The 23,117-nt window shown below is 41.0% G+C and overlaps 1 protein-coding gene across 1 annotated transcript in view; it reads left to right on the top strand.

The window, feature by feature from the left end:
• Nucleotides 1–23,117, top strand: part of LOC101397744 (obscurin-like) — a 47,559-nt gene that overhangs the window by 4,188 nt on the left and 20,254 nt on the right. Inside the window, exons 4-9 of the mRNA XM_087421932.1 lie at nucleotides 5,404–5,682; nucleotides 9,039–9,317; nucleotides 12,919–13,035; nucleotides 13,080–13,196; nucleotides 16,550–16,828; nucleotides 20,183–20,461. Coding sequence (XP_087278058.1) covers nucleotides 5,404–5,682; nucleotides 9,039–9,317; nucleotides 12,919–13,035; nucleotides 13,080–13,196; nucleotides 16,550–16,828; nucleotides 20,183–20,461 — 1,350 coding nt within the window. The remainder of the gene's footprint in view (nucleotides 1–5,403; nucleotides 5,683–9,038; nucleotides 9,318–12,918; nucleotides 13,036–13,079; nucleotides 13,197–16,549; nucleotides 16,829–20,182; nucleotides 20,462–23,117) is intronic.

Here is a 23,117-nt window from a genome sequence, read left to right as displayed (position 1 = left end):
CATGCTCCTGGGAAGATGACTCTACCACTGTTGTGCAGCATGGATAGAAGTCATAGGAGGCAGAATATCAATTAAGAGATCATTATAGTAAACAGAATGGCAAAGTGGTTAACAGCTTAGTCTCCGAATCAAATATTCTAAGTTTCTCATCCTGGGTCTGGCATTTTCTGTGCAACCACACACAAGATTTTTTTTTTTTCTGTTACCATTTTTTAAGTGGAAAATGTTTTGTGCTAAAATATTCATAAGATTTACCATTTAGGCATCTGTAAGTGTATAGCATTTAATGCAATTAAATGCATTCACATTGTTGTGCTGTCATTCCCACTATCCATCTAGAAATTTTCCGTCTTACTATACTAAAACTCTGTACCCATTAAACAATAACTCCCCACTTCCCCACCGCAGTCCCTAGCAACCATCATTCTACTTTCTGTCTCTATGAATTTGACTATTCTAGGTACTTTGTGTAAGTGGAATCATACAGTATTTGTCCTTTCGTGTCTGGCGTATTTCACTTAGCATAATGTCGTCAATGTTCCATCCATGTTGTAGCATATATCAGAATTTCATTCCTTTCTAAGGCTGAATTACATTCCCTTGTATGTATATATCACATTTTGCTTATCATTCATCAGTCGATGAACTTTTTGGTTCTTTTCATCTTTTGGCTATTGTGAATAATGCTGCTATGACCACGGGTGTTCAAATCCCTACTTTTAATTCTTTTCCATATTTACCAGAAGCAGAATTGCTGGATCAAATGGCAATTCTTTGTTCAGTTTTGGATGACCTGCCATAACATTTTCCACAGTAGCTGCACCATTTTACATTCCCACTAGCAATGCACAGAAGTTCCAATTTCTCCATATCCTGGCCAACACTTATTTTCTGTTGGTTTGTTTTATAATAACCATCCTAGTGGGCATGAGGTGGTATCTCATTGTGTTTTTGATTTGCATTTCCCTCATGATTAGTGAGGCTGAGCATCTTTTCACGTGCGTATTGGCCATTTGTGTATCTTCTTTCGAGAAATGTCTGTTCAAGTCCTTTGCCATTTTTTGATTGGATTTTCTGTTGTTGACATGTAGTTCTCTATATATTCTGAATGGTAATCCCTTATCAGATATATGATTCACGAATATTTCCTTTACTCTCTGCATTGTCTTTTCACTTTGTTGAAGTTGTTCTTTGATGCATGAAAGTTTTTAATTTTGTTGAAGTCCAATTTATCTGTTCTTCTTTTTCTTGCCTGTATCTTTGGTTTCAGGTCCAATGAAACATTGCCAAATCCAAAGTATGAAGCTCTCACTCTATGTTTTCTTCAAAGAGCTTTTATAGTTTTAGCTCTTACATTTAGGTCTTGGATCCATCTTGAGTTAATTTTTTGCATGTGGTGTTAAATAAGTGTTCAAATTCATTTCTTTGCAGGGATATCTAGTTTTCCCAACACTGTCTGTTAAAAAGACTGTCTTTTCCCCATTAAATGGTCTTGGCATCCCTGTCAAAAATCATTTGATGACATATGCAATGATTTATTTCTGAGCTCTCTATTCTATTCTATTAGTCTATATGTCTGTCTTTATGCTAGTACCACACTGTTTTGATTACCGCAGCTTCGTAGTAAATTTTGAAACCAAGAAGTGTGCGTCCCCTAACTTTGTTCTTTTTCAAGATTGTTTTGGATATTTGGGATCCCTTGAAATTCCACATGAATTTTAGGATGGGTTTTTCTTTTTTGTTGTTGTTGTTGTTATTACATGATTTATTAATCAACATTCATTTGTGGATGGAGAAAACAATATTTCTAACAAGCATAACATCATCTCTTTCTTAAATATTTGGCACCTCCAGGCCAGCACAAGGCATGAGCATTTAGAGGCCATGGTTGTTGTGAGAAAATGAGCAAAGTGGACATAAGTTATTTTTATCATTTTTGCTTGCAAGTTTTGCTTTCCCCTACCTTGGTCGCTTTATTTTCTATTTTTTCTTTTTTTTTTAATTTTCTATTTCTTTATTTTTTTATTGCAGTAACATTGATTTGTAACATTGTATAAATTTCAGACATCCATCATTATACTTCTATTTCTGCATTGATTATATCATGTTCACCACCCAAATACTAATTACAATCCATCATCACACACATGTGCCTAATCATTCCTTTCGCCCTGCTCCCTCCCCTCCTCCCCTGATAACCACCAAACCAATCTCTGTCTCTATGTTTTTTTGTTGGTGTTTTTATCTTCTACTTATGAGTGAGATCATATGATATTTGACCTTCTCCCTCTGACTTATTTCGCTTAGCATAATACCCTCAATGTCCATCCATGTTGTCACAAATGGCTGGATTTCGTCGTTTCTTACGGCTGAGTAGTATTCCATTGTGTATATATACCACATCTTCTTCATCCATTCATCCCTTGGTGGGCACTTAGGTTGCTTCCAAGTCTTGTGAATAATACTGCTATTGTGAATAATGCTGCAATGAACACAGGGGTGCATGTATCTTTAGGCATTGGTGTTTTCGTGTTCTTTGGATAAATACCCAGCAGTGGAATAGCTGGGTTGTATGGTAGTTCTATTCTTAATTTTTTGAGGAATCTCCATACTGTTTTCCATAGTGGCTGCACCACTTTGCACTCCCACCAGCAGTGTTCTCTTCTCTTCACATCCTCTCCAACACTTGTTGTTTCCTGTCTTGTTAATTATAGCCATTCTTCGGGAGTGAGGTGATATCTCGTTGTAGTTTTGATTTGCATTTCCCTGATACTTAATGATGTTGAACATCTTTTCATGTGCCTGTGGGCCATCTCTATATCTTCTTTGGAGAAAGGTCTGTTCAGGTCTTTTGCCCATTTTTTAATTGGGTTGTTAGTTTTTCTGTTGTTGAGATGTATGAGTTCTTAAATATAGATTTTGGAGATTAACCCTTTATCAGATATATGGTTTGCAAATATCTTCTCCCTATTGTTAGGTTTTCTTTTCGTTTTCTTGATGGATTCCTTCGCTGTGCAGAAGCTTTTCAGTTTTCTGTAGTCCCATTTGTTTATTTTTTCTATTGTTTCTCTTACCTGGTCAAACATGGTGCTTGAAACTATGTTGCTGACCCTGATGTCGAAGAGTGTACTTCCTATGTTTTCTTCTAGAAGTTTCATGGCTTTAGGTCTTACATTCAAGTCTTTAATCCATTTGGAGTTAATTTTTGTGTATGGTGTAAGATAATGGCCTATGTTCATTTTTTTTTGCATGTGGCTGTCCAGTTTTGCCAACACCATTTGTTGAAGAGACTTTCCTTTCTCCATTGTATATTCTTGGCTCCTTTGTCGAAAATTAGCCGTCCATAGATGTGTGGGTTTATTTCTGGGCTTTTGATTCTATTCGATTGATCTGTGTGTCTGTTTTTGTGCCAGTACCATGCTGTTTTGGTTACTATTGCTTTGTAGTATATTTTGAAATCAGGGAGTGTGATACCTCCACCTTTGTTCTTTTTTCTCAGGATTCCTTTGGCTATTGGGGTCTTTTGTTGTTCCATATAAATTTTAGGATTTTTTTGTTCTATTTCTGTGAAAAGTGTGGTTGGAACTTTGATAGGGATTGTATTGAATCTATAGATTGCTTTAGGAAGTAGGGAAATCTTAACTATGTTAATTCTTCCCATCCAAGAGCATGGAATATCTTTCTATTTCTTTGTGTCTTCTTAAATTTCTTTCAGCAAAGATTTATAATTTTTAGAGTACAGATCTTTCACCTCTTTTGTCAAGTGGATTCCTAGGTATTTTACTCTTATGTTGCAATGGGATGGGTATTTCTATTTCTTCATAAAAATGTCACTGGGACTTTGATACATTGCATTTAATAGGTAGATCACCTTTAGTATTATAGTCACCTAAACCATATTAAGTCTTATAATCCATGAAGAAAGAATATCTTTCCATTTATTTATGCCTTATTTTTTTTTACCAATGCTCTGTAGTTTTTCAGTGTTCAAGTTTTCAGCTCCTTTGCTGAATTACTTTCGAAGTATTTTACTCTTTTTGATGTTACTGTAAATGGAAATGTATTCTTAATTTCCCTTTCAGATTGTTGATTGTTACTCTGCAAAAAGACAACTGATATTTGTATGTGGATTTTCTATCCAGCAAATTTGCTGAATCCATTTCCTAGTTGTAAAAGTTTCTTGCAGAATCTTTATGGTTTTCTACTTACAGGTTCATGCCATCTGCAAAAAAACATGATTGTAATTCTTCTTTTCCATTTGGAGGCTTTCCCTTTCTTTTTCTTGACCAATTGATCTGGCTTGAACTTCTGTACTGTGCTCCATAGGGGTGGTGAAAGGAGCATCCTTGTCTTCTTCCTGATCTTAGAGGAAAAGCTGTAACGGCCGGCCCGATGGCGTAGTGGTTAAGTTCAGCGTGCTCTGTTTCGCTGGCCTGGGTTCCCGGGTTCAGCTCCGTGTGAGGACCTGCACCACTCATCAGCCATGCTGTGGTGGCCACCCACATACAAAATAGACGACGACTGGCACAACAGTTAACTCAGGGCTAATCTTCCTCAAACAAAAAAAGAGGAAGATAAACCACAGATGTTAGCTCAGGGTGACTCTTTCTCACCAAAAAAAAGAAAAGAAGCTTTCAGTGTTTCACCATTGAGTATGATGCTAGCTGTGGACTTCCCTATAAGGCCTTCACTGTGTTGCACTAGTTTCCCTCTCTTCCTAAGAGTGCCAGTATTTTGTTAAATCGCTAACCACTTCTCTAGAGCTTTCCTTCACCATGATATTTAACCCATAGACCCGGAAGTAAACGTCCTTCTCAGGGTGAGAAATCCTTTGATTGAAAACGCTTCAATGACTAAGCTTATGAAGACAGTGCAGGGCCATCCTCATTCCCTAACAACTTATTTAGCAACAAGTACATGTCTTCGCTACTTACATACAGTTCCACTGGCCCCAGAGGTGGACAGAGTTGGCTAGCCTGCCTTCTCCAACATACACGGAAGTGTGTGTAGGAAATAGGACCTGATATTTTTAGAGTCAAAGAAAGTTCTAGGAAAAGAGGCAACAAAAGTTCAGGAGAGAACAATTCCACTTGATTATGAGGATGCTGGACATGTGGTCTGAGAAGAGGTTCCTCGTGCTGATAGTACAGAGGGGTCCAGGGGAATTGGTCAGGGGTCATCCTGGGGTGATATGCGGGTCAGAGAGGAGGTGCAGCCCTCGCTTTACAGACTGTCACCTTAATGAATACTTAAAACCTTGTGCACAGGGCCAGGGCCATCCTCTTGGTCACCTTCGCACAGCCCACTGTGGGATCTTTGAACTGACTGAGATCTCTGAGGAAGGAGCATAGCCCCAGAGCCCGGCCCCACTCTCACTCAGTCACCTCCTCTGTTTCTCCACAGACCCAGTGGCACAGCCCTCCATCGAAGCCAGCAACACCAAAGTCACAGAATATAAGGACTCCGTAGTCCTGACCTGCCTCACAAATGACACTGAGATCTCCATCCAGTGGTTCTTCAGTAACCAGAGTCTCTGGCTCACAGAGCGGGTGAAGCTGTCCCAGGACAACAGCACCCTCACCATAGACCCCGTCAGGAGAGAGGATGCCGGGGATTATCAGTGTGAGGTCTCCAACCTGGTCAGTTCCAGCAGAAGCGACCTCCTCAGCCTGGATGTGAAATGTAAGTGACGTCTTGTCCGATCCCACATCTTCCCGGGACCATGACTCTCCCAATGTTGTGCAAAATGGATAGAAGTCACAGTGGGAAGAATATCCATTAGGAGATGCTTACAATAAACAAAATGGCAAAATAGTTAAGAGCTCAGTCTCTGAATCAAATGTAGTAAGTTTCTCATCCTGAGTCTGGCTTATACTGTGTGACCTCGCACAAGATTCTTTCTTTTTCTTTCTGTTACCAATTTTAATGTCATAAAATATACCTAAGACTTACAGTTTTAACCATTTTTAAGTGTATACTTCAGTGGCATCAGTAGAGTCATACTGTTGTGCAACCAACACCGCTATCCATTTCCAAAACTTTTTTCATCTTACTATACTAAATTCTGTACCCAATGAACAATAACTTCTCACTCCCTGCTGTAGCCCCTGGTAACCAGCATTCTAGTTTCTGTCTCTATGAATTTGACTATTCTAGGTAAGTAGTATAAGTGGAATCAGATGATATTAGTCCTTTGTGTGTCTGGCTTATTTCACCTAGCATAAATGTGTTCAAGTCTGCATCCATAGTGTACCATATACCACAATTGTATCCCTTGTTAAGGTTGAATAATATTCCCTTGTATGGATATGTCCCATTTTGTTTATCATTCATCCATCTTTGAACTTCTGCATTGCTTCCACTCTCTGGTTGCTGGGAACAATGCTGCTATGAACATGAGTAGACACATATCTGTTCAAATCCCTGCTTTCAGTCCTTTGGGGTATTTTCCAGAAGTGGAATTGCTGGATCAAATGGTAATTCTTTCTTCAATTTTTGAATGAACTGCTACACCATTTTCCGCAGTGGCTGCACCATTTTACATTCCCACTAACAATGCACAGAAGTTCCGATTTCTCCACATCCTCGCCAACACTTGTTGTTTTCTGTTTGTTTCTTTGCTTTTAAATAGCCATCCTAATGGGTGTGAGGTGGTACCTCACTGTGTTTTTGATTTGAGTTTCCCTAATGATTAGTGATGCTGAGCATCCTTTCATGTGCTTATTGGCTATTTGTGTATCTTCTTTCGAGAAATGTCTGCTCAGGTGCTTTGCCCATTTTTTGACTGGGTTTTTTATTGTTGCTGAGCTGTAGTTCTCTATATTCTGGATGTTCATCCCTTATCAGATATATGATTTGCAAATATTTTCTCCCATTCTTTGGGTTGTCTTTTCACTTTGTGGATAGTCTTCTTCCATACACAAAAGTTTTTAATTTTGGTGAAGTCCAATTTATCTATTTTTCCTTTTGTTACCTGTGCCTTCGGATTCATGTCCAAGAAATCATTGCCAAATCCAAAGTCATGAAGCTTTCACCCTATGTTTTCTTCCAAGAGATTTTACATTTCAGTCTTTGATCCATTTTGAGGTAATTTTTTGTATAATGTGTTAGGTAAGGGTTCCACCTCATTGTGTTGCATGCCTATCCCGCTTTCCCAACACCATTTGTTGAAAAGACTGTCTTTTCCCCGTTGAATGGTCTGGGCACCCCTGTCCAAAATCTGTAGACAATATATGCGAGGGTTTATTTCTGGGCTCTCTTTTCCATTCCATTGGTCAACATGTCTGTCTTTATCCTAGTACCACACTGTTTGATTACCATAGCTTTGCAGTAAATTTGGAAATCAGGAAGTGTGAGTCCTCTAACTTTGTTTTTTTTGAAGATACTCTTGGATATTTCTGTTCCCTTGAAATCCCACATGTAGTTTAGGGTTGCTTTTTCTGTTTCTGCAAAGTAAAGGTCATTGGGACGTTCATAGGGATTGCATTTGAATGTGTAGATCACTTTGGGTATCATCGTCATCTTAACGATATTAAGTCTTCCAATCCATGAACACAGAATGTCTTTCCATTTACTTATGTCTTTTTATTCCTTTCCACAATGTCTTTTAGTTTTTCAGTGTACAAGTCTTTGATCCCCTTGGTTACGTTAATTCCCCAGTATTTTACTCTTTTTGATGTTATTGTAAATGGAACTGTTTTCTTAACTTCCCTTTCAGATTCTTAATTGTCAGTCTATGGAAAGACAACTAATTTTCGTACATTGATTTGGTATCCTGCAACATTGCTGAATTCCTTTCTTAGTCTAAGAGGTTTTTGTAGAATCTTTATGGTTTTCTGCATATAAGTTAATGCCATCTGCAAACAGACGTAATTGTATTTCTTCTTTTCCATTTGGAGGCTTTCCCTTTCTTTTTCTTGACCAATTGATCTGGCTTGAACTTCTGTACTGTGCTCCATAGGGGTGGTGAAAGGAGCATCCTTGTCTTCTTCCTGATCTTAGAGGAAAAGCTGTAAGGGCCGGCCCCATGGCGTAGCGGTTAAGTTCAGCGTGCTCTGTTTCGCTGGCCCGGGTTCCCGGGGTTCACCTCCGTGTGAGGACCTACACCACTCATCAGCCATGCTGTGGTGGCGACCCACATACAAAATAGACGACGACTGGCACAACAGTTAACTCAGGGCTAATCTTCCTCAAACAAAAAAAGAGGAAGATCGACCACAGTTGTTAGCTCAGGGTGACTCTTTCTCACCAAAAAAAGAAAAGAAGCTTTCAGTGTTTCACCATTGAGTATGATGCTAGCTGTGGGACTTCCCTATAAGGCCTTCACTGTGTTGCACTAGTTTCCCTCTCTTCCTAAGAGTGCCAGTATTTTGTTAAATCGCTAACCACTTCTCTAGAGCTTTCCTTCACCATGATATTTAACCCATAGACCCGGAAGTAAACGTCCTTCTCAGGGTGAGAAATCCTTTGATTGAAAACGCTTCAATGACTAAGCTTATGAAGACATTGCAGTGCCATCCTCATTCCCTAACAACTTATTTAGCAACAAGTACATGTCTTCGCTACTTACATACAGTTCCACTGGCCCCAGAGGTGGACAGAGTTGGCTAGCCTGCCTTCTCCAACATACACGGAAGTGTGTGTAGGAAATAGGACCTGGTATTTTTAGAGTCAAAGAAAGTTCTAGGAAAAGAGGCAACAAAAGTTCAGGAGAGAACAATTCCACTTGATTATGAGGATGCTGGACATGTGGTCTGAGAAGAGGTTCCTGGTGCTGATAGTAAAGAGGGGTCCAGGGGAATTGGTCAGGGGTCATCCTGGGGTGATATGCAGGTCAGAGAGGAGGTGCAGCCCTCGCTTTACAGACTGTCACCTTAATGAATACTTAAAACCTTGTGCACAGGGCCAGGGCCATCCTCTTGGTCACCTTCGCACAGCCCACTGTGGGATCTTTGAACTGACTGAGATCTCTGAGGAAGGAGCATAGCCCCAGAGCCCGGCCCCACTCTCACTCAGTCACCTCCTCTGTTTCTCCACAGACCCAGTGGCACAGCCCTCCATCGAAGCCAGCAACACCAAAGTCACAGAATATAAGGACTCCGTAGTCCTGACCTGCCTCACAAATGACACTGAGATCTCCATCCAGTGGTTCTTCAGTAACCAGAGTCTCTGGCTCACAGAGCGGGTGAAGCTGTCCCAGGACAACAGCACCCTCACCATAGACCCCGTCAGGAGAGAGGATGCCGGGGATTATCAGTGTGAGGTCTCCAACCTGGTCAGTTCCAGCAGAAGCGACCTCCTCAGCCTGGATGTGAAATGTAAGTGACGTCTTGTCCGATCCCACATCTTCCCGGGACCATGACTCTCCCAATGTTGTGCAAAATGGATAGAAGTCACAGGGGAAGAATATCCATTAGGAGATGCTTACAATAAACAAAATGGCAAAATAGTTAAGAGCTCAGTCTCTGAATCAAATGTAGTAAGTTTCTCATCCTGAGTCTGGCTTATACTGTGTGACCTCGCACAAGATTCTTTCTTTTTCTTTCTGTTACCATTTTTAATGTCATAAAATATACCTAAGACTTACAGTTTTAACCATTTTTAAGTGTATACTTCAGTGGCATCAGTAGAGTCATACTGTTGTGCAACCAACACCGCTATCCATTTCCAAAACTTTTTTCATCTTACTATACTAAATTCTGTACCCAATAAACAATAACTTCTCACTCCCTGCTGTAGCCCCTGGTAACCAGCATTCTAGTTTCTGTCTCTATGAATTTGACTATTCTAGGTAAGTAGTATAAGTGGAATCAGATGATATTAGTCCTTTGTGTGTCTGGCTTATTTCGCCTAGCATAAATGTGTTCAAGTCTGCATCCATAGTGTACCATATACCACAATTGTATCCCTTGTTAAGGTTGAATAATATTCCCTTGTATGGATATGTCCCATTTTGTTTATCATTCATCCATCTTTGAACTTCTGCATTGCTTCCACTCTCTGGTTGCTGGGAACAATGCTGCTATGAACATGAGTAGACACATATCTGTTCAAATCCCTGCTTTCAGTCCTTTGGGGTATTTTCCAGAAGTGGAATTGCTGGATCAAATGGTAATTCTTCCTTCAATTTTCGAATGAACTGCTACACCATTTTCCGCAGTGGCTGCACCATTTTACATTCCCACTAACAATGCACAGAAGTTCCGATTTCTCCACATCCTCGCCAACACTTGTTGTTTTCTGTTTGTTTCTTTGCTTTTAAATAGCCATCCTAATGGGTGTGAGGTGGTACCTCACTGTGTTTTTTTTTTTTTTTTTTTTTTTTTTTTTTTTTTTAAAGATTTTATTTATTTTATTTTTTCCCCCCAAAGCCCCAGTGGATAGTTGTATGTCGTAGCTGCACATCCTTCTAGTTGCTGTATGTGGGACTCGGCCTCAGGATGAATGGAGAAGTGGTGCCTCGATGCGCACCCGGGATCCGAACCCGGGCCACCAGCATCGCAGCGCGCGCACTTAACCACCAAGCCACAGGGCCGGCCCGCTCACTGTGTTTTTGATTTGAGTTTCCCTAATGATTAGTGATGCTGAGCATCCTTTCATGTGCTTATTGGCTATTTGTGTATCTTCTTTCGAGAAATGTCTGCTCAGGTGCTTTGCCCATTTTTTGACTGGGTTTTTTATTGTTGCTGAGCTGTAGTTCTCTATATTCTGGATGTTCATCCCTTATCAGATATATGATTTGCAAATATTTTCTCCCATTCTTTGGGTTGTCTTTTCACTTTGTGGATAGTCTTCTTTCATGCACAAAAGTTTTTAATTTTGGTGAAGTCCAATTTATCTATTTTTCCTTTTGTTACCTGTGCCTTCGGATTCATGTCCAAGAAATCATTGCCAAATCCAAAGTCATGAAGCTTTCACCCTATGTTTTCTTCCAAGAGATTTTACATTTCAGTCTTTGATCCATTTTGAGGTAATTTTTTGTATAATGTGTTAGGTAAGGGTTCCACCTCATTGTGTTGCATGCATATCCCGCTTTCCCAACACCATTTGTTGAAAAGACTGTCTTTTCCCCGTTGAATGGTCTGGGCACCCCTGTCCAAAATCTGTAGACAATATATGCGAGGGTTTATTTCTGGGCTCTCTTTTCCATTCCATTGGTCAACATGTCTGTCTTTATCCTAGTACCACACTGTTTGATTACCATAGCTTTGCAGTAAATTTGGAAATCAGGAAGTGTGAGTCCTCTAACTTTGTTTTTTTTGAAGATACTCTTGGATATTTCTGTTCCCTTGAAATCCCACATGTAGTTTAGGGTTGCTTTTTCTGTTTCTGCAAAGTAAAGGTCATTGGGACGTTCATAGGGATTGCATTTGAATGTGTAGATCACTTTGGGTATCATCGTCATCTTAACGATATTAAGTCTTCCAATCCATGAACACAGAATGTCTTTCCATTTACTTATGTCTTTTTATTCCTTTCCACAATGTCTTTTAGTTTTTCAGTGTACAAGTCTTTGATCCCCTTGGTTACGTTAATTCCCCAGTATTTTACTCTTTTTGATGTTATTGTAAATGGAACTGTTTTCTTAACTTCCCTTTCAGATTCTTAATTGTCAGTCTATGGAAAGACAACTAATTTTCGTACATTGATTTGGTATCCTGCAACATTGCTGAATTCCTTTCTTAGTCTAAGAGGTTTTTGTAGAATCTTTATGGTTTTCTGCATATAAGTTAATGCCATCTGCAAACAGACGTAATTGTATTTCTTCTTTTCCATTTGGAGGCTTTCCCTTTCTTTTTCTTGACCAATTGATCTGGCTTGAACTTCTGTACTGTGCTCCATAGGGGTGGTGAAAGGAGCATCCTTGTCTTCTTCCTGATCTTAGAGGAAAAGCTGTAAGGGCCGGCCCCATGGCGTAGCGGTTAAGTTCAGCATGCTCTGTTTCGCTGGCCCGGGTTCCCGGGTTCACCTCCGTGTGAGGACCTACACCACCCATCAGCCATGCTGTGGTGGCGACCCACATACAAAATAGACGACGACTGGCACAACAGTTAACTCAGGGCTAATCTTCCTCAAACAAAAAGAGGAAGATCGACCACAGTTGTTAGCTCAGGGTGACTCTTTCTCACCAAAAAAAGAAAAGAAGCTTTCAGTGTTTCACCATTGAGTATGATGCTAGCTGTGGGACTTCCCTATAAGGCCTTCACTGTGTTGCACTAGTTTCCCTCTCTTCCTAAGAGTGCCAGTATTTTGTTAAATCGCTAACCACTTCTCTAGAGCTTTCCTTCACCATGATATTTAACCCATAGACCCGGAAGTAAACGTCCTTCTCAGGGTGAGAAATCCTTTGATTGAAAACGCTTCAATGACTAAGCTTATGAAGACATTGCAGTGCCATCCTCATTCCCTAACAACTTATTTAGCAACAAGTACATGTCTTCGCTACTTACATACAGTTCCACTGGCCCCAGAGGTGGACAGAGTTGGCTAGCCTGCCTTCTCCAACATACACGGAAGTGTGTGTAGGAAATAGGACCTGGTATTTTTAGAGTCAAAGAAAGTTCTAGGAAAAGAGGCAACAAAAGTTCAGGAGAGAACAATTCCACTTGATTATGAGGATGCTGGACATGTGGTCTGAGAAGAGGTTCCTGGTGCTGATAGTACAGAGGGGTCCAGGGGAATTGGTCAGGGGTCATCCTGGGGTGATATGCGGGTCAGAGAGGAGGTGCAGCCCTCGCTTTACAGACTGTCACCTTAATGAATACTTAAAACCTTGTGCACAGGGCCAGGGCCATCCTCTTGGTCACCTTCGCACAGCCCACTGTGGGATCTTTGAACTGACTGAGATCTCTGAGGAAGGAGCATAGCCCCAGAGCCCGGCCCCACTCTCACTCAGTCACCTCCTCTGTTTCTCCACAGACCCAGTGGCACAGCCCTCCATCGAAGCCAGCAACACCAAAGTCACAGAATATAAGGACTCCGTAGTCCTGACCTGCCTCACAAATGACACTGAGATCTCCATCCAGTGGTTCTTCAGTAACCAGAGTCTCTGGCTCACAGAGCGGGTGAAGCTGTCCCAGGACAACAGCACCCTCACCATAGACCCCGTCAGAGAGAGGATGCCGGGGATTATCAGTGTGAGGTCTCCAACCTGGTCAGTTCCAGCAGAAGCGACCTCCTCAGCCTGGATGTGAAATGTAAGTGACGTCTTGTCCGATCCCACATCTTCCCGGGACCATGACTCTCCCAATGTTGTGCAAAATGGATAGAAGTCACAGGGGGAAGAATATCCATTAGGAGATGCTTACAATAAACAAAATGGCAAAATAGTTAAGAGCTCAGTCTCTGAATCAAATGTAGTAAGTTTCTCATCCTGAGTCTGGCTTATACTGTGTGACCTCGCACAAGATTCTTTCTTTTTCTTTCTGTTACCATTTTTAATGTCATAAAATATACCTAAGACTTACAGTTTTAACCATTTTTAAGTGTATACTTCAGTGGCATCAGTAGAGTCATACTGTTGTGCAACCAACACCGCTATCCATTTCCAAAACTTTTTTCATCTTACTATACTAAATTCTGTACCCAATAAACAATAACTTCTCACTCCCTGCTGTAGCCCCTGGTAACCAGCATTCTAGTTTCTGTCTCTATGAATTTGACTATTCTAGGTAAGTAGTATAAGTGGAATCAGATGATATTAGTCCTTTGTGTGTCTGGCTTATTTCGCCTAGCATAAATGTGTTCAAGTCTGCATCCATAGTGTACCATATACCACAATTGTATCCCTTGTTAAGGTTGAATAATATTCCCTTGTATGGATATGTCCCATTTTGTTTATCATTCATCCATCTTTGAACTTCTGCATTGCTTCCACTCTCTGGTTGCTGGGAACAATGCTGCTATGAACATGAGTAGACACATATCTGTTCAAATCCCTGCTTTCAGTCCTTTGGGGTATTTTCCAGAAGTGGAATTGCTGGATCAAATGGTAATTCTTCCTTCAATTTTCGAATGAACTGCTACACCATTTTCCGCAGTGGCTGCACCATTTTACATTCCCACTAACAATGCACAGAAGTTCCGATTTCTCCACATCCTCGCCAACACTTGTTGTTTTCTGTTTGTTTCTTTGCTTTTAAATAGCCATCCTAATGGGTGTGAGGTGGTACCTCACTGTGTTTTTGATTTGAGTTTCCCTAATGATTAGTGATGCTGAGCATCCTTTCATGTGCTTATTGGCTATTTGTGTATCTTCTTTCGAGAAATGTCTGCTCAGGTGCTTTGCCCATTTTTTGACTGGGTTTTTTATTGTTGCTGAGCTGTAGTTCTCTATATTCTGGATGTTCATCCCTTATCAGATATATGATTTGCAAATATTTTCTCCCATTCTTTGGGTTGTCTTTTCACTTTGTGGATAGTCTTCTTTCATGCACAAAAGTTTTTAATTTTGGTGAAGTCCAATTTATCTATTTTTCCTTTTGTTACCTGTGCCTTCGGATTCATGTCCAAGAAATCATTGCCAAATCCAAAGTCATGAAGCTTTCACCCTATGTTTTCTTCCAAGAGATTTTACATTTCAGTCTTTGATCCATTTTGAGGTAATATTTGTATAATGTGTTAGGTAAGGGTTCCACCTCATTGTGTTGCATGCATATCCCGCTTTCCCAACACCATTTGTTGAAAAGACTGTCTTTTCCCGTTGAATGGTCTGGGCACCCCTGTCCAAAATCTGTAGACAATATATGCGAGGGTTTATTTCTGGGCTCTCTTTTCCATTCCATTGGTCAACATGTCTGTCTTTATCCTAGTACCACACTGTTTGATTACCATAGCTTTGCAGTAAATTTGGAAATCAGGAAGTGTGAGTCCTCTAACTTTGTTTTTTTGAAGATACTCTTGGATATTTCTGTTCCCTTGAAATCCCACATGTAGTTTAGGGTTGCTTTTTCTGTTTCTGCAAAGTAAAGGTCATTGGGACGTTCATAGGGATTGCATTTGAATGTGTAGATCACTTTGGGTATCATCGTCATCTTAACGATATTAAGTCTTCCAATCCATGAACACAGAATGTCTTTCCATTTACTTATGTCTTTTTATTCCTTTCCACAATGTCTTTTAGTTTTTCAGTGTACAAGTCTTTGATCCCCTTGGTTACGTTAATTCCCCAGTATTTTACTCTTTTTGATGTTATTGTAAATGGAACTGTTTTCTTAACTTCCCTTTCAGATTCTTAATTGTCAGTCTATGGAAAGACAACTAATTTTCGTACATTGATTTGGTATCCTGCAACATTGCTGAATTCCTTTCTTAGTCTAAGAGGTTTTTGTAGAATCTTTATGGTTTTCTGCATATAAGTTAATGCCATCTGCAAACAGACGTAATTGTATTTCTTCTTTTCCATTTGGAGGCTTTCCCTTTCTTTTTCTTGACCAATTGATCTGGCTTGAACTTCTGTACTGTGCTCCATAGGGGTGGTGAAAGGAGCATCCTTGTCTTCTTCCTGATCTTAGAGGAAAAGCTGTAAGGGCCGGCCCCATGGCGTAGCGGTTAAGTTCAGCATGCTCTGTTTCGCTGGCCCGGGTTCCCGGGGTTCACCTCCGTGTGAGGACCTACACCACTCATCAGCCATGCTGTGGTGGCGACCCACATACAAAATAGACGACGACTGGCACAACAGTTAACTCAGGGCTAATCTTCCTCAAACAAAAAAAGAGGAAGATCGACCACAGTTGTTAGCTCAGGGTGACTCTTTCTCACCAAAAAAAGAAAAGAAGCTTTCAGTGTTTCACCATTGAGTATGATGCTAGCTGTGGGACTTCCCTATAAGGCCTTCACTGTGTTGCACTAGTTTCCCTCTCTTCCTAAGAGTGCCAGTATTTTGTTAAATCGCTAACCACTTCTCTAGAGCTTTCCTTCACCATGATATTTAACCCATAGACCCGGAAGTAAACGTCCTTCTCAGGGTGAGAAATCCTTTGATTGAAAACGCTTCAATGACTAAGCTTATGAAGACATTGCAGTGCCATCCTCATTCCCTAACAACTTATTTAGCAACAAGTACATGTCTTCGCTACTTACATACAGTTCCACTGGCCCCAGAGGTGGACAGAGTTGGCTAGCCTGCCTTCTCCAACATACACGGAAGTGTGTGTAGGAAATAGGACCTGGTATTTTTAGAGTCAAAGAAAGTTCTAGGAAAAGAGGCAACAAAAGTTCAGGAGAGAACAATTCCACTTGATTATGAGGATGCTGGACATGTGGTCTGAGAAGAGGTTCCTGGTGCTGATAGTACAGAGGGGTCCAGGGGAATTGGTCAGGGGTCATCCTGGGGTGATATGCGGGTCAGAGAGGAGGTGCAGCCCTCGCTTTACAGACTGTCACCTTAATGAATACTTAAAACCTTGTGCACAGGGCCAGGGCCATCCTCTTGGTCACCTTCGCACAGCCCACTGTGGGATCTTTGAACTGACTGAGATCTCTGAGGAAGGAGCATAGCCCCAGAGCCCGGCCCCACTCTCACTCAGTCACCTCCTCTGTTTCTCCACAGACCCAGTGGCACAGCCCTCCATCGAAGCCAGCAACACCAAAGTCACAGAATATAAGGACTCCGTAGTCCTGACCTGCCTCACAAATGACACTGAGATCTCCATCCAGTGGTTCTTCAGTAACCAGAGTCTCTGGCTCACAGAGCGGGTGAAGCTGTCCCAGGACAACAGCACCCTCACCATAGACCCCGTCAGGAGAGAGGATGCCGGGGATTATCAGTGTGAGGTCTCCAACCTGGTCAGTTCCAGCAGAAGCGACCTCCTCAGCCTGGATGTGAAATGTAAGTGACGTCTTGTCCGATCCCACATCTTCCCGGGACCATGACTCTCCCAATGTTGTGCAAAATGGATAGAAGTCACAGGGGGAAGAATATCCATTAGGAGATGCTTACAATAAACAAAATGGCAAAATAGTTAAGAGCTCAGTCTCTGAATCAAATGTAGTAAGTTTCTCATCCTGAGTCTGGCTTATACTGTGTGACCTCGCACAAGATTCTTTCTTTTTCTTTCTGTTACCATTTTTAATGTCATAAAATATACCTAAGACTTACAGTTTTAACCATTTTTAAGTGTATACTTCAGTGGCATCAGTAGAGTCATACTGTTGTGCAACCAACACCGCTATCCATTTCCAAAACTTTTTTCATCTTACTATACTAAATTCTGTACCCAATAAACAATAACTTCTCACTCCCTGCTGTAGCCCCTGGTAACCAGCATTCTAGTTTCTGTCTCTATGAATTTGACTATTCTAGGTAAGTAGTATAAGTGGAATCAGATGATATTAGTCCTTTGTGTGTCTGGCTTATTTCGCCTAGCATAAATGTGTTCAAGTCTGCATCCATAGTGTACCATATACCACAATTGTATCCCTTGTTAAGGTTGAATAATATTCCCTTGTATGGATATGTCCCATTTTGTTTATCATTCATCCATCTTTGAACTTCTGCATTGCTTCCACTCTCTGGTTGCTGGGAACAATGCTGCTATGAACATGAGTAGACACATATCTGTTCAAATCCCTGCTTTCAGTCCTTTGGGGTATTTTCCAGAAGTGGAATTGCTGGATCAAATGGTAATTCTTCCTTCAATTTTCGAATGAACTGCTACACCATTTTCCGCAGTGGCTGCACCATTTTACATTCCCACTAACAATGCACAGAAGTTCCGATTTCTCCACATCCTCGCCAACACTTGTTGTTTTCTGTTTGTTTCTTTGCTTTTAAATAGCCATCCTAATGGGTGTGAGGTGGTACCTCACTGTGTTTTTGATTTGAGTTTCCTAATGATTAGTGATGCTGAGCATCCTTTCATGTGCTTATTGGCTATTTGTGTATCTTCTTTCGAGAAATGTCTGCTCAGGTGCTTTGCCCATTTTTTGACTGGGTTTTTTATTGTTGCTGAGCTGTAGTTCTCTATATTCTGGATGTTCATCCCTTATCAGATATATGATTTGCAAATATTTTCTCCCATTCTTTGGGTTGTCTTTTCACTTTGTGGATAGTCTTCTTTCATGCACAAAAGTTTTTAATTTTGGTGAAGTCCAATTTATCTATTTTTCCTTTTGTTACCTGTGCCTTCGGATTCATGTCCAAGAAATCATTGCCAAATCCAAAGTCATGAAGCTTTCACCCTATGTTTTCTTCCAAGAGATTTTACATTTCAGTCTTTGATCCATTTTGAGGTAATTTTTGTATAATGTGTTAGGTAAGGGTTCCACCTCATTGTGTTGCATGCATATCCCGCTTTCCCAACACCATTTGTTGAAAAGACTGTCTTTTCCCCGTTGAATGGTCTGGGCACCCCTGTCCAAAATCTGTAGACAATATATGCGAGGGTTTATTTCTGGGCTCTCTTTTCCATTCCATTGGTCAACATGTCTGTCTTTATCCTAGTACCACACTGTTTGGTTACCATAGCTTTGCAGTAAATTTGGAAATCAGGAAGTGTGAGTCCTCTAACTTTGTTTTTTTTGAAGATACTCTTGGATATTTCTGTTCCCTTGAAATCCCACATGTAGTTTAGGGTTGCTTTTTCTGTTTCTGCAAAGTAAAGGTCATTGGGACGTTCATAGGGATTGCATTTGAATGTGTAGATCACTTTGGGTATCATCGTCATCTTAACGATATTAAGTCTTCCAATCCATGAACACAGAATGTCTTTCCATTTACTTATGTCTTTTTATTCCTTTCCACAATGTCTTTTAGTTTTTCAGTGTACAAGTCTTTGATCCCCTTGGTTACGTTAATTCCCCAGTATTTTACTCTTTTTGATGTTATTGTAAATGGAACTGTTTTCTTAACTTCCCTTTCAGATTCTTAATTGTCAGTCTATGGAAACACAACTAATTTTCGTACGTTGATTTGGTATCCTGCAACATTGCTGAATTCCTTTCTTAGTCTAAGAGGTTTTTGTAGAATCTTTATGGTTTTCTGCATATAAGTTAATGCCATCTGCAAACAGACGTAATTGTATTTCTTCTTTTCCATTTGGAGGCTTTCCCTTTCTTTTTCTTGACCAATTGATCTGGCTTGAACTTCTGTACTGTGCTCCATAGGGGTGGTGAAAGGAGCATCCTTGTCTTCTTCCTGATCTTAGAGGAAAAGCTGTAAGGGCCGGCCCCATGGCGTAGCGGTTAAGTTCAGCATGCTCTGTTTCGCTGGCCCGGGTTCCCGGGGTTCACCTCCGTGTGAGGACCTACACCACTCATCAGCCATGCTGTGGTGGCGACCCACATACAAAATAGACGACGACTGGCACAACAGTTAACTCAGGGCTAATCTTCCTCAAACAAAAAAAGAGGAAGATCGACCACAGTTGTTAGCTCAGGGTGACTCTTTCTCACCAAAAAAAGAAAAGAAGCTTTCAGTGTTTCACCATTGAGTATGATGCTAGCTGTGGGACTTCCCTATAAGGCCTTCACTGTGTTGCACTAGTTTCCCTCTCTTCCTAAGAGTGCCAGTATTTTGTTAAATCGCTAACCACTTCTCTAGAGCTTTCCTTCACCATGATATTTAACCCATAGACCCCGGAGGAAACGTCCTTCTCAGGGTGAGACATCCTTTGATTGAAAACGCTTCAATGACTAAGCTTATGAAGACAGTGCAGGGCCATCCTCATTCCCTAACAACTTATTTAGCAACAAGTACATGTCTTCGCTACTTACATACAGTTCCACTGGCCCCAGAGGTGGACAGAGTTGGCTAGCCTGCCTTCTCCAACATACACGGAAGTGTGTGTAGGAAATAGGACCTGGTATTTTTAGAGTCAAAGAAAGTTCTAGGAAAAGAGGCAACAAAAGTTCAGGAGAGAACAATTCCACTTGATTATGAGGATGCTGGACATGTGGTCTGAGAAGAGGTTCCTGGTGCTGATAGTACAGAGGGGTCCAGGGGAATTGGTCAGGGGTCATCCTGGGGTGATATGCGGGTCAGAGAGGAGGTGCAGCCCTCGCTTTACAGACTGTCACCTTAATGAATACTTAAAACCTTGTGCACAGGGCCAGGGCCATCCTCTTGGTCACCTTCGCACAGCCCACTGTGGGATCTTTGAACTGACTGAGATCTCTGAGGAAGGAGCATAGCCCCAGAGCCCGGCCCCACTCTCACTCAGTCACCTCCTCTGTTTCTCCACAGACCCAGTGGCACAGCCCTCCATCGAAGCCAGCAACACCAAAGTCACAGAATATAAGGACTCCGTAGTCCTGACCTGCCTCACAAATGACACTGAGATCTCCATCCAGTGGTTCTTCAGTAACCAGAGTCTCTGGCTCACAGAGCGGGTGAAGCTGTCCCAGGACAACAGCACCCTCACCATAGACCCCGGCAGGAGAGAGGATGCCGGGGATTATCAGTGTGAGGTCTCCAACCTGGTCAGTTCCAGCAGAAGCGACCTCCTCAGCCTGGATGTGAAATGTAAGTGACGTCTTCTCCGATCCCACATCTTCCCGGGACCATGACTCTCCCAATGTTGTGCAAAATGGATAGAAGTCACAGTGGGAAGAATATCCATTAGGAGATGCTTACAATAAACAAAATGGCAAAATAGTTAAGAGCTCAGTCTCTGAATCAAATGTAGTAAGTTTCTCATCCTGAGTCTGGCTTATACTGTGTGACCTCGCACAAGATTCTTTCTTTTTCTTTCTGTTACCATTTTTAATGTCATAAAATATACCTAAGACTTACAGTTTTAACCATTTTTAAGTGTATACTTCAGTGGCATCAGTAGAGTCATACTGTTGTGCAACCAACACCGCTATCCATTTCCAAAACTTTTTCATCTTACTATACTAAATTCTGTACCCAATAAACAATAACTTCTCACTCCCTGCTGTAGCCCCTGGTAACCAGCATTCTAGTTTCTGTCTCTATGAATTTGACTGTTCTAGGTAAGTAGTATAAGTGGAATCAGATGATATTAGTCCTTTGTGTGTCTGGCTTATTTCGCCTAGCATAAATGTGTTCAAGTCTGCATCCATAGTGTACCATATACCACAATTGTATCCCTTGTTAAGGTTGAATAATATTCCCTTGTATGGATATGTCCCATTTTGTTTATCATTCATCCATCTTTGAACTTCTGCATTGCTTCCACTCTCTGGTTGCTGGGAACAATGCTGCTATGAACATGAGTAGACACATATCTGTTCAAATCCCTGCTTTCAGTCCTTTGGGGTATTTTCCAGAAGTGGAATTGCTGGATCAAATGGTAATTCTTCCTTCAATTTTCGAATGAACTGCTACACCATTTTCCGCAGTGGCTGCACCATTTTACATTCCCACTAACAATGCACAGAAGTTCCGATTTCTCCACATCCTCGCCAACACTTGTTGTTTTCTGTTTGTTTCTTTGCTTTTAAATAGCCATCCTAATGGGTGTGAGGTGGTACCTCACTGTGTTTTTGATTTGAGTTTCCCTAATGATTAGTGATGCTGAGCATCCTTTCATGTGCTTATTGGCTATTTGTGTATCTTCTTTCGAGAAATGTCTGCTCAGGTGCTTTGCCCATTTTTTGACTGGGTTTTTTATTGTTGCTGAGCTGTAGTTCTCTATATTCTGGATGTTCATCCCTTATCAGATATATGATTTGCAAATATTTTCTCCCATTCTTTGGGTTGTCTTTTTCACTTTGTGGATAGTCTTCTTTCATGCACAAAAGTTTTTAATTTTGGTGAAGTCCAATTTATCTATTTTTCCTTTTGTTACCTGTGCCTTCGGATTCATGTCCAAGAAATCATTGCCAAATCCAAAGTCATGAAGCTTTCACCCTATGTTTTCTTCCAAGAGATTTTACATTTCAGTCTTTGATCCATTTTGAGGTAATTTTTTGTATAATGTGTTAGGTAAGGGTTCCACCTCATTGTGTTGCATGCATATCCCGCTTTCCCAACACCATTTGTTGAAAAGACTGTCTTTTCCCCGTTGAATGGTCTGGGCACCCCTGTCCAAAATCTGTAGACAATATATGCGAGGGTTTATTTCTGGGCTCACTTTTCCATTCCATTGGTCAACATGTCTGTCTTTATCCTAGTACCACACTGTTTGGTTACCATAGCTTTGCAGTAAATTTGGAAATCAGGAAGTGTGAGTCCTCTAACTTTGTTTTTTTTGAAGATACTCTTGGATATTTCTGTTCCCTTGAAATCCCACATGTAGTTTAGGGTTGCTTTTTCTGTTTCTGCAAAGTAAAGGTCATTGGGACGTTCATAGGGATTGCATTTGATGTGTAGATCACTTTGGGTATCATCGTCATCTTAACGATATTAAGTCTTCCAATCCATGAACACAGAATGTCTTTCCATTTACTTATGTCTTTTATTCCTTTCCACAATGTCTTTTAGTTTTTCAGTGTACAAGTCTTTGATCCCCTTGGTTACGTTAATTCCCCAGTATTTTACTCTTTTTGATGTTATTGTAAATGGAACTGTTTTCTTAACTTCCCTTTCAGATTCTTAATTGTCAGTCTATGGAAACACAACTAATTTTCGTACGTTGATTTGGTATCCTGCAACATTGCTGAATTCCTTTCTTAGTCTAAGAGGTTTTTGTAGAATCTTTATGGTTTTCTGCATATAAGTTAATGCCATCTGCAAACAGACGTAATTGTATTTCTTCTTTTCCATTTGGAGGCTTTCCCTTTCTTTTTCTTGACCAATTGATCTGGCTTGAACTTCTGTACTGTGCTCCATAGGGGTGGTGAAAGGAGCATCCTTGTCTTCTTCCTGATCTTAGAGGAAAAGCTGTAAGGGCCGGCCCCATGGCGTAGCGGTTAAGTTCAGCGTGCTCTGTTTCGCTGGCCCGGGTTCCCGGGGTTCACCTCCGTGTGAGGACCTACACCACTCATCAGCCATGCTGTGGTGGCGACCCACATACAAAATAGACGACGACTGGCACAACAGTTAACTCAGGGCTAATCTTCCTCAAACAAAAAAAGAGGAAGATCGACCACAGTTGTTAGCTCAGGGTGACTCTTTCTCACCAAAAAAAGAAAAGAAGCTTTCAGTGTTTCACCATTGAGTATGATGCTAGCTGTGGGACTTCCCTATAAGGCCTTCACTGTGTTGCACTAGT

This window comes from Ceratotherium simum, chromosome 33 (genome assembly GCF_057802395.1).
Source record: "Ceratotherium simum simum isolate JZ-2026a chromosome 33, ASM5780239v1, whole genome shotgun sequence".
NCBI lineage: Eukaryota > Metazoa > Chordata > Mammalia > Perissodactyla > Rhinocerotidae > Ceratotherium > Ceratotherium simum.
The sequence above is the reverse complement of the archived record's forward strand: the minus strand, read 5'-3'. Positions and strand labels throughout refer to the sequence as shown.